This window comes from Rhinopithecus bieti, unplaced genomic scaffold, assembly GCF_001698545.2.
Source record: "Rhinopithecus bieti isolate Rb0 unplaced genomic scaffold, ASM169854v2 scaffold_6776, whole genome shotgun sequence".
Taxonomy (NCBI): Eukaryota; Metazoa; Chordata; class Mammalia; order Primates; family Cercopithecidae; genus Rhinopithecus; species Rhinopithecus bieti.
In genome coordinates, this window is record NW_016805299.1 from 1,923,309 (window position 1) to 1,939,136 (window position 15,828).

The 15,828-nt window shown below is 54.0% G+C and overlaps 1 protein-coding gene across 2 annotated transcripts; it reads right to left on the bottom strand.

Moving 5' to 3' along the window:
- Nucleotides 1-1,143: 1,143 nt before the first annotated feature.
- On the bottom strand, nt 1,144-13,985 carry ACADS (acyl-CoA dehydrogenase short chain). 2 transcript variants are annotated; one of them, XM_017872106.1, is made up of 10 exons: nt 13,833-13,985; nt 12,563-12,726; nt 4,048-4,197; nt 3,712-3,823; nt 3,189-3,340; nt 2,712-2,882; nt 2,492-2,629; nt 2,251-2,346; nt 1,971-2,027; nt 1,144-1,871 (listed from the first exon to the last, which is right to left on the bottom strand). In XM_017872106.1, exons 1-10 carry the CDS (start codon nt 13,876-13,878, stop codon nt 1,719-1,721), a joined length of 1,239 nt encoding a protein of 412 aa, XP_017727595.1. In that variant the 5' UTR covers nt 13,879-13,985; the 3' UTR covers nt 1,144-1,718. The 2 variants fall into 2 exon arrangements, with proteins under 2 accessions (XP_017727595.1, XP_017727594.1); XM_017872105.1 differs by having other exon boundaries at nt 2,492-2,638.
- Between the last annotated feature and the right edge of the window lie 1,843 nt (nt 13,986-15,828).

Below are 15,828 nucleotides of genomic sequence, written 5' to 3' on the forward strand. Positions count from 1 at the left end.
TCCGCCTCCCGGGTTTACGCCATTCTCCCGCCTCAGCCTCCCGAGTAGCTGGGACTACAGGCGCCCACCACCGCGCCCGGCTAATTTTTTTGTATTTTAGTAGAGACGGGGTTTCACCGTGTTAGCCAGGATGGTCTCGAACTCTTGACCTCGTGATCCGCCCATCTCGGCCTCCCAAAGTGCTGGGATTACAGGCTTGAGCCACCGCGCCCGGCCCACAAGACCCCATCTCTACAAAAAACTTAAAAATTAGCTGGCCATGGTGGTGTGCACCTGTAGTCCCAATTACCTGGGAGGCTGAGACAGGAGGATCACTTGAGCCTGGGAGGTTGAAGTTTTGATGAGCTGTGGTCATGCCACTGCACTCCTGCCTGGGTGACAGAGTGAGATTCTGTCTCTTAAAAAAAAAAAAATTCCACCCGCAGCAGGGGCTCTGGTTTCCTGGGTGCCCCTTTGATGACAGCTCCTAAAGTCATCTGTCTCCCTCCCATTTCCCTCCAGAGACCTCCCAGCAATGCCAGTTTGACTCTCTGCCCTGCCTGCCCGGCAGAGGACTGTCCCCACCTCCTTTGAAATCTTTCTTTGCTCACTGTTTTCTCTTCCAGCTGCTTAGATCGACACTGGCCCAAAGGGTTAAGAGCTTGGACCTCGGCTTCAGGGGCACCTCTGCCCAGAACCAGCCCCGCAGGCCCCAGGACCAGGGCAAGCCCCTGCACTGGCTGGCCAGGGCTACCCTCGGCGCGCTAGTGAGCAGATGGTTGCTTTTCAAGGTTCTATGTTCTCCTACCTGGGGCTCGGGGTCTCCACAGCTTTGCTCCCTGACTCTGGCAATCTGGGGCCTTCCTTCCTCCTGCCTGGAGGCTGGTCCTGCCTAGAGAACCCCTTCTAGCCCACTGGCCCTGCCTGGCCCACCCTCCCTGCCTAGGGGTCACTCCCTGAGGCCTGCAGGACCCAGTTCCTATTCCTGAACTGCCTCCTTGGCCAACCTGGACTCCTGCTGGAACTCAGGAACCTCCCAGGTGGCCAGGTCCCTCCCCAAAACCCCCAACACTCATAGGGTGAGGCTGTCAGAGAGTGGGCCTCTGTGCAGACGAGAGACCACCACCCCTCCCCAGAGCACCCCAGAGAGGTGAGGACACAGACTGGGGGACAGGTATGTTTATTACCCACGGTCAGTCACAAGACATGAATCACCACCCCTGCCTTCATCAGACTTTACGAAGAGCTGAGGGGCCTCCGGGCCAGCTCCATGGCCCAGCCCCACCGCCTGCCCAACACCAGGACCCTGGGCCTCGTCATTCTGACCCCAGCCCTGCTCCTGACCTCTGACCTCAAGGAAAAGACAGACCCCACCAAGGGCCTGTCCCACTGGGTCCTCATGCCGGGGCACCAGGGCCCCCGGGAGCACAACTGAAGTGTCCCTGAGTGTCACTCAGCTCCCCCCACAACCCCACCCCCAGGAGGCCAGGGCCACTCAGGTGAGGAACATGAGGCACAGTGGTGAGGAGGCAGAAAGGCCCAGAGGCGGAGCTGCCAGTGGTCGGAGGGCCTCATTCCCTTGCGGTCTGATCCGGGTGGCAGCACTGAGCCCATCGGCCAGTCCAGGGTACCGGGGCCCCAGGGAGCCCCCGCAGGGCCGCCCAGTCTCTGACCCGGGGTCAGGGTGGAGGCCCTGGCTCCCACGCCTTCCCGCAGTCCTCGGGCAGCCCGCCACGGGCTCAGCTCCGGTAGCTCCTGAGCAGGTGCCCGGCGATCACCAGCCGCTGGATTTCGCTGGTGCCCTCGTAGATCTCAGTGATACGGGCATCGCGGTAGTGCCGTTCTGCTGGCATCTCTGTCACATAGCCCATGCCACCCAGGATCTGGATGGCCTGAGACAAGAACAGGGGCTCAGGAGGGAGAAGAACCTGGCATGGGGAAAGCTGGAGAAGGGGCAGCTGGCCCCCTCAGGGCTCACCGCGGACACTCACCTGGTGGCTGATGGCGGTCGCAGCCTCCGAGGCGGCCAGCTTGGCCATGGCTGCCTCCTAAACATGGGGGTACAGTCAGAGCCTTCCCTTGAGGGGACCCCCCCAACCCCTGCTCACAGCACCTCCGCAGGGGAGGCCTGTAGAACCTCCCCATGGGGCAGTAAACCCCAGGCCCACACCTCTAACCCACGGGGCCGAGGGGCAGAGACCCGCCCCAACCTCTCCCCTGTCCCTGGGCCCACCACATTCTGGGCCATGGCTCGGGGACCCCTGTGGGCACCTTGATGAAAGGCTTCTTGTTATCCTTCAGCATGGCAGCGCGCCAGGTCAGCAGCCGGGCACTCTCCAGGGCCAGGGCCATGTCTGCCAACTTGAACTGCAACAGCCCCACCCCACACCACAGGTCAGCAGCTGCCCCTCCAGGGACAGGAGGGAGGGGAAGGAGGACGGAGAGCCGTCAGGAGGCCACACTTCCTGGCCGCTGTCCAGCCTCTAGGCCCAGTTCCTAAAGCTGCCATTACCTGGATGACCTGGAGCTTGGTGAGGGGCGCCCCGAAGGCCATGCGATTCTCAGCGTAGTTCACAGCACAATCGAGAGCAGTCTGGGCAATGCCCAGGGCCTGGGAGGCGATGCCGATGCGGCCCATGTCCAGGGTTTGCTGTGGGAACTGCCCTGGTCAGTGGCCCGCCAGCTGGGGGGCGAGCCTGGCCCCAAGGTGCCACCCCCACTGCCGGGCTCACCATGGCTATCTTGAAGCCCATCCCGGGCTCCCCCAGGATGCTGTCCTTGGGGATGCGACAGTCCTCAAAGATGAGGTTGGCCGTGGATGAGCCCCGGATGCCCAGCTTGTCTTCCTTCTTCCCCAACGTGAGCCCCGGCGTTGGCATGGGGACCAGGAAGGCACTGATGCCCTGAACGGAGGGGCGGGTGGTTTTCTCAGAGCTGCCCCTCAGCCACACCCTCACACCAGCACACGCTCACACCAGCACATCCAACACCAACCCGGTCCCCTCCCAACCTCCCTCGGAAACTCAAGCCCTGACACCCTCTGCCAGCTTCTGGGGAAGGTGCAGACTTCAGTGGCAGCTGGGGAGGGACAGGGACAGCCCACTTGCCCTAGAGCAAAAATAGGCCCAGTCAGGCCGAGGAGAGAAGGCTCTAGGAACTGAAATGACGGCAGCCCAGGATCTGGCTGAACCCCTCTCTGGGATGCCCACCTTGTTTTGCAGGCCTCTGTCTGTGCTGGCAAAGACCACGGCAGCCGAGGCCTCCCAGGCATTGGTGATCCAGGCTTTGGTGCCATTCAGGACCCACGAGTCGCCCTCGGCCCGGGCGGTGGTGGACGCGGCTCCTGCATCGCTACCGTTTCCTGCCCACAGACTCAGGGCTCAGCGCAGGCCCCACCCCACACAACCTGAGGGCACCAGCCTCACTCGCTCCACACCCTCTGCTGGTGGGCAGGAAACCCTATGACTCGGGCTCCAGAGATGAGGGTCCCAAAGCTCTCAGTGACGGGCCCAGAGGGCAAAGGGGGTGTGCAGGAGTTGGGCGTCTTAAACCAGGGGACCCCGAAGGCAATTTTCCTCCCAGCGCCGTGGTGGCAACAGTGCTCACCCCACCAACCACACGGGGAGCCTCCCCTCTGGCCTCTGAAGCAGTGGGCAGTTGGCCCAGCACCTTCCTCTCCTACCCCTCGGGGCCTGTCACCCTAAGGACAGGGTGAGAGGACAGGGCAGGTACCTGGTTCGCTGAGGGCAAAGCAGCCAATTTTGTCACCACTGGTGAAAGGCGTGACCCACTTCTGCTTCTGCTCCTTGGAGCCAAACTTCAAGATGGGCCCCAGGTAGAGAGACTAGGGGGACAGCAGGGAGCGGTCGGAGGCCCCAGGCCCAGGTGCATCCTGCCCGCCTGCGGGCTGCACCTCAGGGCCTGTTCTCTCCAGGGCCTAGCCAGTAGGACCAAGGCCTGTGACGTCTCCAGAGAGATCAGGCCTGGGAGCCGAGGCCAGAGTCTGCCCGCTCACAGGAGCCTCCCTCCACCCATGTGTCCCAGGGGCCTGGGGCGGGGGGGGCTCACGTTGTTGACACTCATGATGACTCCAGTGGAGGCGCAGCCGCGGCTGATCTCCTCCATGGCGATGGCGTAGGCCAGGTAATCCAGGCCGGCACCGCCAAGCTCCTCGGGCACGTCCATGGCCAGAAGCCCGAGCCCGCCCATCTTCTTCACCTGGGCACAGGGAAGGACAGCATGGCATGGGCAGCTGCTGGGGGTGAGTCCACCCTCCCCAAGCCCAAACCCTCCTGCCCCCGAGGCAGTGCCTGCAGAAATTCAGGCCATGTGACCCCAGCCACCCACAGGGGATCCCCAAGTCCAGACGCTGAAGACCCATTTCCACTGAGGTCTGTATGACGGCACTACTCATTCAAGCTGTCCTGCCCCCGCGTGACGCCTGTTCCCCACTCCGTCCACAGCCACAGCAGCGAGCAGGCAGAAGGCACAGGATGCTTTCAGGGAACTCAGAGGTAAGGAGCAGGACAGCATAAGCCACACTGACCTTCATCCAGTCCCCTGTGCACATCCACACACACACACACACACCCTCCCTACCACAGGGCCTCTGCACATGCTGCCTCCTATCCATCAGCTGGCTATCGCCCCTCCTCTCCTTCTGATCGCAGCTCAGGCCTCACTGCTTTGGACTGCCACCCCCAGCCTTGCTGAGTCAAATCCTTCAGTCCCTCTCCTGCAGCACCTCTGTGACTGGAATTTCTCAGGGATGAACGTGCTTCTCTGGATTAAGGTTTTTTGCCCTCACCACGAGGGCAGAGACTGTGTGGACTCTTGCTCACTGCTACATGCCCAAGGCCAGTGAGAGAATGGATGAACGCTAAGAGCTTGGGACTCTGAATTATGAGGAATAACAATATTAAGAGCGGGCCAAGAACAGTGATCACACCTGTAATCCCAGCACTTTGGGAGGCCAAGGTGAGGGGATTGCTTGAGGCCAGGAGTTCCAGACCAGTCTGGGCAACATAGCAAGACCCCATCTCTACCAAAAACAAAACAATAGTATTATTACTCTCAGGTGAGTAATATGGGAAATGTGGGCCACAACAGAGTCTACCTAACTTCAAAAAGGAACAAGTAAAACCACTTACCTCTGGGAGAGCAGGGAGAGGGACGGGGACAGGGAGGGGAACCGTTGCTTTTCACCAGCCCTTTTATACAATTTCACTCCTGCAACCATGTTATTTTATTTTATTTTATATTTTATTTTATTTTTGTGACAGAGTCTCGCTCTGTTGCCCAGGCTGGAATGCAATGGTGTGATCTCAGCTCACTGCAACCTCTTCCTCCCAGGTTCAAGCAATTCTCTGCCTCAGCCTCCTGAGTAGCTGGGATTACAGACGCCCAGCACCATGCCCAGCTAATTTTTGTATTTTTAGTAGACACAGGTTTTCACTATCTTGGCCAGGCTGGTCTTGAACTCCTGACCTCGTGATCCACCCACCTTGGCCTCCCAAAGTGCTGGGATTATAGGTGTGAGCCACCACACCTGGCCTCAACCATGTTCTTATACTACAGTGACTTACATAAATAAGAAGGTTTGCTAATATGTTCTTGTTTTTCTACAATGAATGTTACTCCTGTGAATATAAAAGTTTTACCTTCTTCTTCCCCAAAACGGTACTCATCTCAGAGGACTATTCGGAGGCCTGACTGAGATAATATACATGAAACGCAGAGCTCAGCACCTGGCTCAGGCTGAGTTATTAGTGGACAGCATTTATCATCAAGTGGCTGCCAAGTTCCTTTTTTTTTTTTTAGGACTGAGCGCGGTGGATTACACCTGTAATCCCAGCACCTTGTTTTGTTTTGTTTTCTTTTTTTTTTTTTTTGAGACAGTCTCGCTTTGTCACCCAGGCTGGAGTGCAGTGGCGTGCTCTCAGCTCACTGCAACCTCCACCTCCTGGATTCAAGCAATTCTCCTGCCTCAGCCTCCCAAGTAGCTGGGATTACAGGCGCCCGCCACCACGCCCGGCTAGTTTTTATATTTTTGGTCGAGACTGGGTTTCACCACGTTAGCCAGGCTGTTCTCGAACTCCTGACCTCAGGTGATTCACCTGCCTCAGCCTCCCAAAGAATCTCAGCACTTTGGAAAGCCAAGATGGGTAGATCATTTGAAGCCAGGAGTTCGAGAACAGCCTGGCCAACGTGGGGAAAACCATGTCTCTACAAAAAATATAAAAATTAGCCAGGCGTCGTGGCAGGCGCCTGTAATCCCAGCTACTCAGGAGGCTGAGGCAGGAGAATTGCTTGAACCTGGGAGGAAGAGGTTGCAGTGAGCTGAGAGCATGCCACTGCACTCCAGCCTGGGTGACACAGCGAGACTGTCTCAAAAAAAAAAAAAAATTATTGTTTTTTAGAGACAGGGTCTCACTATGTTGCCCAAGCTGGTATCGAAATCCTGGCTTAAGTGATCCTCCTGCCTCAGCCTCCCTCATGCTATTAGAGGCACGAACCACCACACCAAGCCTGGTTCTTACTTTGATAATAACATATGGAAAAGAGGGGGCACCTAGGAGCCTGCGGCACTTCCGTGACAATCCGTGTGTCCCTCTGTAAAACTGCTTGATTCCTCCTTGAACTGTCCCCATAGGAAACTCGCCTGTGAGACTCTAAGCACGGGGCAGGCCATCCTCATCTCTGAGTCTCCCACGCTTACCACATGTGGGACATAAACGTGTATGCTGAGAGGCTTGAGCTATGACCCCCGCAAGTGCACATCAAGCTCTGTGGCCCCCAGGCAGACGCTGTGCTGCAGTCAGAGGGCAGAGAAGCTGGGAAGGAGACGGCCAGTGTGTGGAAGGCAGCATGACAGCAACCCCTCAAGATGTCCCCATCCCAATCCCAGGCCCCGTGAGTATGTTCCCTTCCGTGGCAACAGGGACTTTCTGCACGTAAGTGAAGCATCTGGAGATGCGAGGGTTATTCTGGATGATCAGAGTAGCCCAGTGTCATCACAGCGTCTTTGTAAGGGAAAGACAGACACAGACTCAGAGAAGGAGAGGTGACGACGGAAGCAGAGCCAGGAACTCTGGCAGGAAGGAATGCAGGCAGCCTCTAGAACTGGAAAAGACAGGAGCGGATTACCCCAGAGCCTCCAGAAGGAACTCAGTCCTGCCAATGCCTTGATTTAGCACTGTGGGACCCACACTGGATTCCTGACTCAGGTTGAGTAACTGGTGAACGGCATTTATCATCAAGTGGCTGCCATGATTTTGTTTTGTTTTTTCCATTTTATTTTTGATAGAGATGGGGTCTTGCTATGTTGCCCAGGCTGGTCTTGAACTGTCAGAGAATATATCTGTATTGCTTTAAGCCACAGGGTTTGTGGTTATTTGTTACAGCAGCAATAGGAAACTCATCCACAGTGACAAATGGGAACTCAGAGCTACCAGGGAGGTATCATTTTGAGAATTACTAAAAAGAAGATCATTCTGTGGCCACCACACACCTGGGGAGAAGGGGGCCTGCTCAGAATAGGCACCATTTCAGCAGGCAGGAAACAACTAGGGAAGGGGGAAGTCCAAGGGAGAGTGCTTTCTGCTGCATTTCACTAAGAAGAGGACCTGGAGACGCAGACCTGTGGCAGTACAAACGTGGCCTCTGAACAGAACACTTTTCTAGGCCACACTTCAGAGTACTTTGCCAGGCATGGTGGCTCACGCTTGTATTCCCAGCACTTTGGGAGCTGAGGTGGGTGGATCACCTGAGGTCAGGAGTTCGAGACCATCCTGGCCAACATGGCAAAACCCCGTCTCTACTAAAAATACAAAACATTAGCTGGGGGTGGTGGTGGATGCCTATAATCCCAGCTACTTGGGAGGCTGAGGCAGGGGAATCACTTGAATCTGGGAGGCAGACGTTGCAGTGAGCTGAGATCGCACAGTGCACTCCAGCCTGGGCAACAGAGCGAGACTCTGCCTCAAAAAAAAAAAAAAAAAAAAAAACTATTTTATTAAGGAACACCTCTGCTGCCGGACAGTCCTCTACCAAGTGCTAGAAATGCGCAGGTCTGCAGCCACTCAGGAGGAGGATGGGGCAGGAGAATCACCTGAGCCCAGGCATTCAAATCCAGCCTGGCCAACATGGTGATGACACCCTTGTTTTTAAAAGAAAATTTTTTAATTAAAAAAAATTTTAAAAAGGGTGTGGTAGCTCAGGCCTGTAATCCCACCACTTTGGGAGACAGAGGTAGGAGGATCACCTGAGTCCAGGCGTTTGAGACCAGCTTCACCAACATGGTGAGACCCCATCTCCACAAAAAATTAATAAAAATAAAAATAAATGAGCCAGGCATGGTGGTGGACACCTGTGGTCCCAGCTACTGCAGGAGCTGAGGCATGAGGATCACTTGAGCCCAGGAGGTCGAGGTTGCAGTGAGCCGTGCTTGTGTCACTGCACTCCAGCCTGGGTGACAGTGAGGCCCTGTCTCAAAAAAACAAAAACAAAACAAAAATGAATATGCAGGTGTCCAAGACTCACGGTCAGGCCTGCGCATGAACCTCACCGAAAGCCTCTTTCTCTAGCCTGCCAGCGAGACAGAATGAGGCTAAACGAGCTCAAGCCGCCCCACCCTCCAAGAACCTTCAGATCTCCCTGGACACAGAGACACACCCTCCTTTTCACCCCAGAGCTTGTTGGTATAAAACCCTGCAATAAATGGTGCATGAGCCAATCGCTTTGTAACTCCATCTCATCCCCAGAAACACAGTGGGAACCCAAATTCCCAGAAGGAGAGTAAAAGGATGAAACTCTCCTAGGTGCATTCAGTTCCTCATACTCACCTAAAATGCTTGGTCACACATCCCGACAGGTAGCAAAGTGAGGATGACCCCGTATTCCTCTTACAAATGAGGGAATTCACACAGAAAGGGTGTGTGGCATCAGTGGCTAGGTCTAGGCCACCAGGAGGCAAGACAGAACCCCAGCCTCCTCCTTTCTACATAGCACCGCCTCCCTCTGGCTAACGCAACACTTCTCAACGAGCTAGAATCAAAAGTTGTAGGAATTCACAATTCCCGCACCCAAAGGACCTCACTAGCGTATACCATCACCCTCAATTTTCTTTTTTTTTTTTTTTTTTTTTGAGACGGAGTCTTGCTCTGTCGCCCGGGCTGGAGTGCAGTGGCCGGACCTCAGCTCACTGCAAGCTCCGCCTCCCGGGTTCACGCCATTCTCCTGCCTCAGCCTCCCGAGTAGCTGGGACTACAGGCGCCCGCCATCTCGCCCGGCTAATTTTTTGTATTTTTTAAGTGGAGACGGGGTTTCACCGTGTTAGCCAGGATGGTCTCGACCTCCTGACCTTGTGATCCGCCCGCCTCGGCCTCCCAAAGTGCTGGGATTACAGGCTTGAGCCACCGCGCCCGGCCCACCCTCAATTTTCACCCAGCTCCTGTCCTCCCTCCTTTCTCACCATCAGCATTTTCTTTTACAGCATCTACCAGCCGGGCGTGGTGGCTCACACCTGTAATCCTAGAACTTTGGGAGGCCCAGGTGGGCGAATCACAAAGTCAAGAGTTCGAGACCAACCTGGCCAACATGGTGAAACCCCGTCTCTACTAAAAATACAAAAATTAGCTGGGTATGGTGGTGCGTGCCTGTAATCCCAGCTACTTGGGAGGCTGAAGCAGGAAAATTGCTTGAACCCGGGAGGCAGAGGCTGCAGTGAACCGAGATCGCACCACTGTACTCCAGCCTGGGGACAGAGCGAGATGCCGTCACACACACACAAAAATAATTTAAAAAATAAAGCATCTACCTTTGTCTGTGAAAGACATGGCAGTTCTGCTCACTCCCACTCCAGTGTTGAGACAGCAAATTTCAAAAGAGAGGAGCGCCGCTCTGGGGCAGCACATGAGAGCACAGCCTTCTCCACCCCATCCCAGAGCCTGGACACAGTCACCTCACCCCATTTTATCAGCGGTGACAGGGGCTGTTTCCCAGGCTTTCTCACTCTGAAATTCATCTCTAGATTTCAGGCAACATACTGTGGCCAGTCACAGCAACATTCTAGAAAAAAAACTGGGGACAAAAGCAGTAACTGTGGTAATGTGCACTCGTTAAACGGCCTCCTGAAAAAGAGACAGGGAGACCAGCCCGAGGGAAGGAAAAAGGGGTGGCAGGAGATGGAAGACACAAGATAGGCAAAAAGAAGAAACCCAAAATATAATTAAGCAGTGGCTCACGCCTGTAATCCCAGCACTTCGGGAGGCCGAGGCAGCCAGGTCACCTGAGGTCAGGAGTTCAAGACCAGCCTGGCCAACATGGTGGAACCCAGCCTCTACTAAAAATACAAAAATTAGCTGGGCGTGGTGGCGGGCGCCTATAGTCCCAGCTACCTGAGAGGTTGAGGCAGGAGAATAGCTTGAACCTAGGAGACAGAGGCTGCAGTGAGCCAAGATTATACCACTGCACTCCAGCCTGGGGGGCAGAGTGAGACTCCATCTCAAAAAAAAAAAGAAAAGAAGAAAAGCAGCCCAGGAAAAAAAAAAAATGCGTTCGAGTTTGTCCGTCGTTTCTGACCTGTGTAAATTGATGGTAATTGACTAACAGCAGCCAGGCTCACCCCAGTCCCAATATTTTAGTATTTTCTACAGAGGGAGGCCTGACCTTCAGAGCTATATCAAGGGGTGGCCTCCTAGAGCCCCCTGCAATGGTCACTCTTGGTTCCTAGTGTCTGTGACCCAGCAATCCGGACCTGCACCCTGACAAGAGGCAGCAGCACTGACGAGGCTGAGCCTGGTGGTCTCCAGACTTCCAAGAGAAACCATAAGAAAGGGTATAAGACCCCTTTCCCAGCAGTGACAGACAAAGCAAGCCTGCAGCACCTACTGCCTTCATATCTGGGAAACAGTTAGTGGGTTCCTCATATAAAAACAATGTTTTAAGTCCCTTTTAAAACTCATTTTTCAGGCCGGGCACGGTGGCTCACACCTGTAATCCCAGCACTTTGGGAGGCCGAGGCGGGCAGATTGCCTGAGCTCAGGAGTTTGAGATTAGCCTGGGCAACATGGTGAAACCCCATCTCTACTGAAATACAAAAAATTAGCCAGGCGTGGCAGCATGCTACTCAGGAGGCTGAGGCAGGAGAATTGCTTGAACCCAGGAGGCGGAGGCTGCGGTGAGCCAAGAACGCGCCACTGCACTCCAGCCTGGCAACAGAGCAAGACTGTCTCAAAAAAAATTTTAAATAAAAAATAAATTAAAATTAAAATAAAATAAAATAAAACAGACAAGAAGAGGCCAGAGAGGTCTGACTTTTCACAAAACATTAACTAAACAGCTATCTACTACTGAGTGTTTACACCAAGTGCTGGATATCTTACTAGGTCAGAGTGTACGGCAGTAACGTCTCCAATGCGTAGCTGCAGACAGACTGAATGCAAATGGGAGAACACAATGGCATGGGAGGGAGTGCGCTCATGGGAAACTCAGGGCAGAAAACAGTTCAAGCAGGCTGGGCGCGGTGGCTCACGCCTGTAATCCCAGCACTTTGGGAAGCCAAGGCAGGCAGATCACCTAAGGTCAGGAGTTCAAGAGCAGCCTGGCCAACATGGAGAAACCCCGTCTCTACTAAAAGTACAAAAACTAGCTGGGTGTGGTGGCAGCCGCCGGTAATCCCAGCTACTGGGGGCTGAGGCAGGAGAATCACTTGAACTCAGAATCCTGGCAGAGGGTGCAGTGAGCCGAGATTGCGTCACTGCCCTCCAGCCTGAGCAACAGAGCGAGAGTCCATCTAAAAATAAATAAATAAATAATAAGTAAATAAAAAAGAAAACAAATCAAGCAGGCTGCAGCTGATGAGCTCCATGACCTTGGGTACATTATTTACCTTGTTCACCAGTCTGAGTCCATGGGGTATATAATAATAGTACCTTTGGCTGGGCATGGTGTCTCACACCTGTAATCCCAGCACTTTGGGAGGCCGAGGCAGGCAGACTACCTTAGATCAGGTGTTTGAGACCAGCCTGGCCAACGTGGTGAAACCCCATCTCTACTAAAAATACAAAATTAGCTGGGCATAGTGGTGCACGCCTGTAATCCCAGCTACTTGGGAGGCTGAGGCATTAGAATCACCTGAACTCAGGAGGTGGAGGCTGCAGTGAGGCGAGGTCGCACCACTGCACTCCAGCCTGAGCCAAAAGAGTGCAACTCCGTCTCAAAAACATTATTAAATAAGAATAGTACCTTCACCTCACAGGACTGTTGTGAGGAACAGATGGGATAACCCATCTCAAGAACAGAGGCTAGCGCATGCCAAGCACCCTAAAAGCACTATTAGAATGAGCACAGTGGCTGGCACACAGCAAGCAACTGACCATCCACCACATATTACTATTGTTCCAGAAGTTAAGTACTGGCTACTGGCCACAGGCTGGACAAGGGAAACTTCCAGAGCATTTTCTGGGTTCCAGGCCCTGCTTTGGGGTTCCTCTACCGGAGTCCAAGTGCCGCTGTCCCTGCCACCACTCATCCAGGAGCAGAGGCAGACCGCCATCATGGGCTGCTGAGGTTGCATTCTCACCTGAGCAGCCGGGAAGAGATGCTCCTTATCCACCTGAGCTGCAATGGGAAACAACTCCTTCTCTGCAAAGTCCCGGCATGTCTGGAGCAACATCTGGTGTGTCTCAGGCAGTTCCACAGACTGGTAGATGGTGTGTAACTGCCGCCAGGCCCTAGGACAGAGAGCTGCCAGCAAGGGCAGAAGTGAGTGGAAGGAGGCAGGGTCAAAGAATCGTAGTGACCCACTAACTCAGTGGTTCTCCACCAGGGAGGATTTTGCCTTCCAAGGGACATCTGGCAATGTCTGGAGCCAGTTTTAGTAGTCTCACCTAGAGGAGGGGAATGCTATTGGGACCCAGTGGATAGGGGTCCGGGATCCCTGCTGAACATCCTACAGGGCAGAGGACAGCCCCCACAACAAAGAACTGTCAGCCCAAAATGTCCATGGCTGCCACTGAAAACCCCCTACTAACTGAATGCTTAGTATACTCACTAGACATTTCCATACACGACATCCTTCAGTCCTCAGTATAATACCAATAGTAATAAGACCTCAGCTCTGTGACCTTAGGCAAGGGTTTTAAACGTCACTGAGCCTTCGTTTCTATAACAAGTGGAGGAAAATAGTATTCCGCTCCTGGGAGTGCAAAGATTAAAGAAAGCCTAACTAGCACTTAACACAGTTCTCAGTAGCGTTCATCTTGTAATTCAGGCCAGGCAAAGGAAGCTCTGGCTATATGTGTCACGGCTGCTACAGCTGGAGACATGTAAGATGGGAAAGGTACTGTATCAACCAGCAAGAACGAGCATTTGTGGAGCACCTGTTAGACGCCAGGCATGAAGTACTTTACATACCCTGTGATTTAATCCTTCCAACAACTCTGATATTCTCTGTGGGCATTTTACACAAGGGCCAACTGAGGCTGAGAGGGGCTGTCTCGCCCAAGGTCACAGATGCGGGTCTGGTTCAATCCCAGGCCTGGCTCCGGAAGGGCGCACCCTGAACCTCTAGTGGGGGTGAAATGAGGGGAGGGAGATATGGATGCAGCCCTGAGAATTGGGCTGGCGGCTGGGGTCAATCGGGGGGCTAGGGGTCTGCGCAGGAACCGGGGACGCCCAAAGGGCCGGGCTGGTCCGGCGCGAGGAGCGGCAGAACTGGGGCAAAGGCCGTGAACGCTCCCGGAGCGGGACTCCGCCTGCCAGCGGCTCGGATAGAGCTGGCCACCAGGACCTCCGCCCGCTGGGCCAGGCGCCGGCCGCAGCCCCGCCGTGCGGAGCCCGAGCGCACTCACCTCTGCGGACAGGGCCAGAGGCCCGTGCGAGCAGCGCGGCGGCCATGGGCGGCAAATACTGCCCCAGGCTTCACGACCTCCCGCGGCGAGCGAGCTGTTCCGGACGGCTGGGGGGCGGGACTCGGGGCAGAGGCCACGCCCGTAGGGCCTCGGGGGCGGGGCCTCCAGTGGGTCCCTCCCAAGGCAATGAACCGACGCTCGACTGCGCGCGCGGTTGGTCAGCTGGCTGTTCGTGCCCTCATTCGTTAATCAAAATACTAACAAGACAAAGCTAAGGATAGAGCTTCGCAGAAAGGCCAGAGGTCTTTTTAAAGAATAAATAAGATAGCGATCTTCAGCTTAAAACTTTGTTGGCTTTGTCGGCGGGCCCATCCCTCCTAAAATCCAATTCTATGGCTTAAAAAGCCAAGACCTGCCTTGGCTATCAGGGCCCATGCCCACCGTTCCCTGGTTATTGTTGCTCAGCTTTACGAGGCAGCTCTTCTCTAAGACCCTTAGCTGGTTCCTCTGTGCTCTTCTATAAGACCCTTAGCTGGGCCTCTGTGATCACTGTTCCCTTTGTCTGGAATGCCCCCTCTTCATTCAGGTCTCATGGAGGCCTGCCCTGACCACACCAGGCCATTTCTCCCCCACTGGCTCTCTTTCGTTCTGTTTATTCAAGGCACTTTGCACCTGAAATTATCTGCTTCCCCCACTTGCTCCAAGAAGCTCAAGGACCTTGTCTTGTCTTGCTGCTACCCCTCTGTTCCACTTTAGTCCTGTCTGTCTGATTCCTGATTGGGGCAGAGCCCAGCCACACATTTGACCCCTAGCATCCTCATCAGGATGCCTTTGCCCCGCCCAAGAAACTACACTGATTTTACTTGTCCCATAAGGGTCTTCTCCTTTGCAAGTGTGATTCTGACTCCCATAGCTTCCTGGACACCACCCACGCCCTCCCAGGAACCCAAATATCCCTCCAACTGCCTTTCTTTCCCAACACTCAGCCAGTCAGGATGTTCCCAGCATTGACCTATTTGCCAAAAATTCTGTCTCTTCCTCTTGGAGGAAAGTGGAAACCTCGGTCACTACTTCCTAGAGGAAAGCCAATCAAAAGATGCAGCAAAGTCCTTAATGTGTTACCTTTTTAAATAATGCATTTAAAAGAATGCCTCTAAATTCTCAGTACTTTTAAAGTCAAATGAATGGCTCCCATTGGCAAATGCTCTAAGGGCTTCCTCACCTTTCAGTCATCCCACCTGGGCACCAGCCCTGGGTGGAAGAAACGATGAAAAAGCAGGAGAAAAGGGAGAAATGAGTGAGTTGTGTTTGTGAGCAAAGGCCAATAATTGTTTCAGTTGCCACAGAGCATCTAAATGAGACTCTTGAGAATTGTGACTGTAAATATGAATGTGAAATTTCATTTTAAAAGCATCCAAGTTTTCCAATAGAGACAGAATCAGATAGTGGTTGCAAGAGGCTAAGGTGGGAGAAGGCACCTGGCTGCAAACACAAGGAACTCAGGAACTTTCTAAATGGGTACGATGGAAATGTCCTATATCATGATTGTGATGGGTAATAAGAGTCTTCATTCATCAAAACGCATCAGTACCCTTAAGTGAGGTAAATTTTACTGTAAAGTATTCCTTATAAGCCTACCTTTATGGCCAGGCACAGTGGCTCACACCTGTAATCCCAGCACTTTGGGAGGCTGAGGCGGGTTGGTCACCTGAGGTCAGGAGTTCGAGACCAGCCTGGCCAACATGGGGAAACCCTGTCTCTACCAAAAATACAGAATAAGCCGGGTGTGGTGGCACATGCCTGTAACCCCAGCTACTTGGGATGCTGAGGCAGGAGAATAACTTGAACCCGAGAGGCGAAGGATGCAGTAAGCCACCACTGCACTCTTTTTGCCCAGGCTGGAGTGCGATGCTACCATCGTGCCATCACACTCCAGCCTGGGCAAAAAGAATGAAACACCATCTCAAAAAAAAAAAAAAAAAAAAAAAAAAGCCTA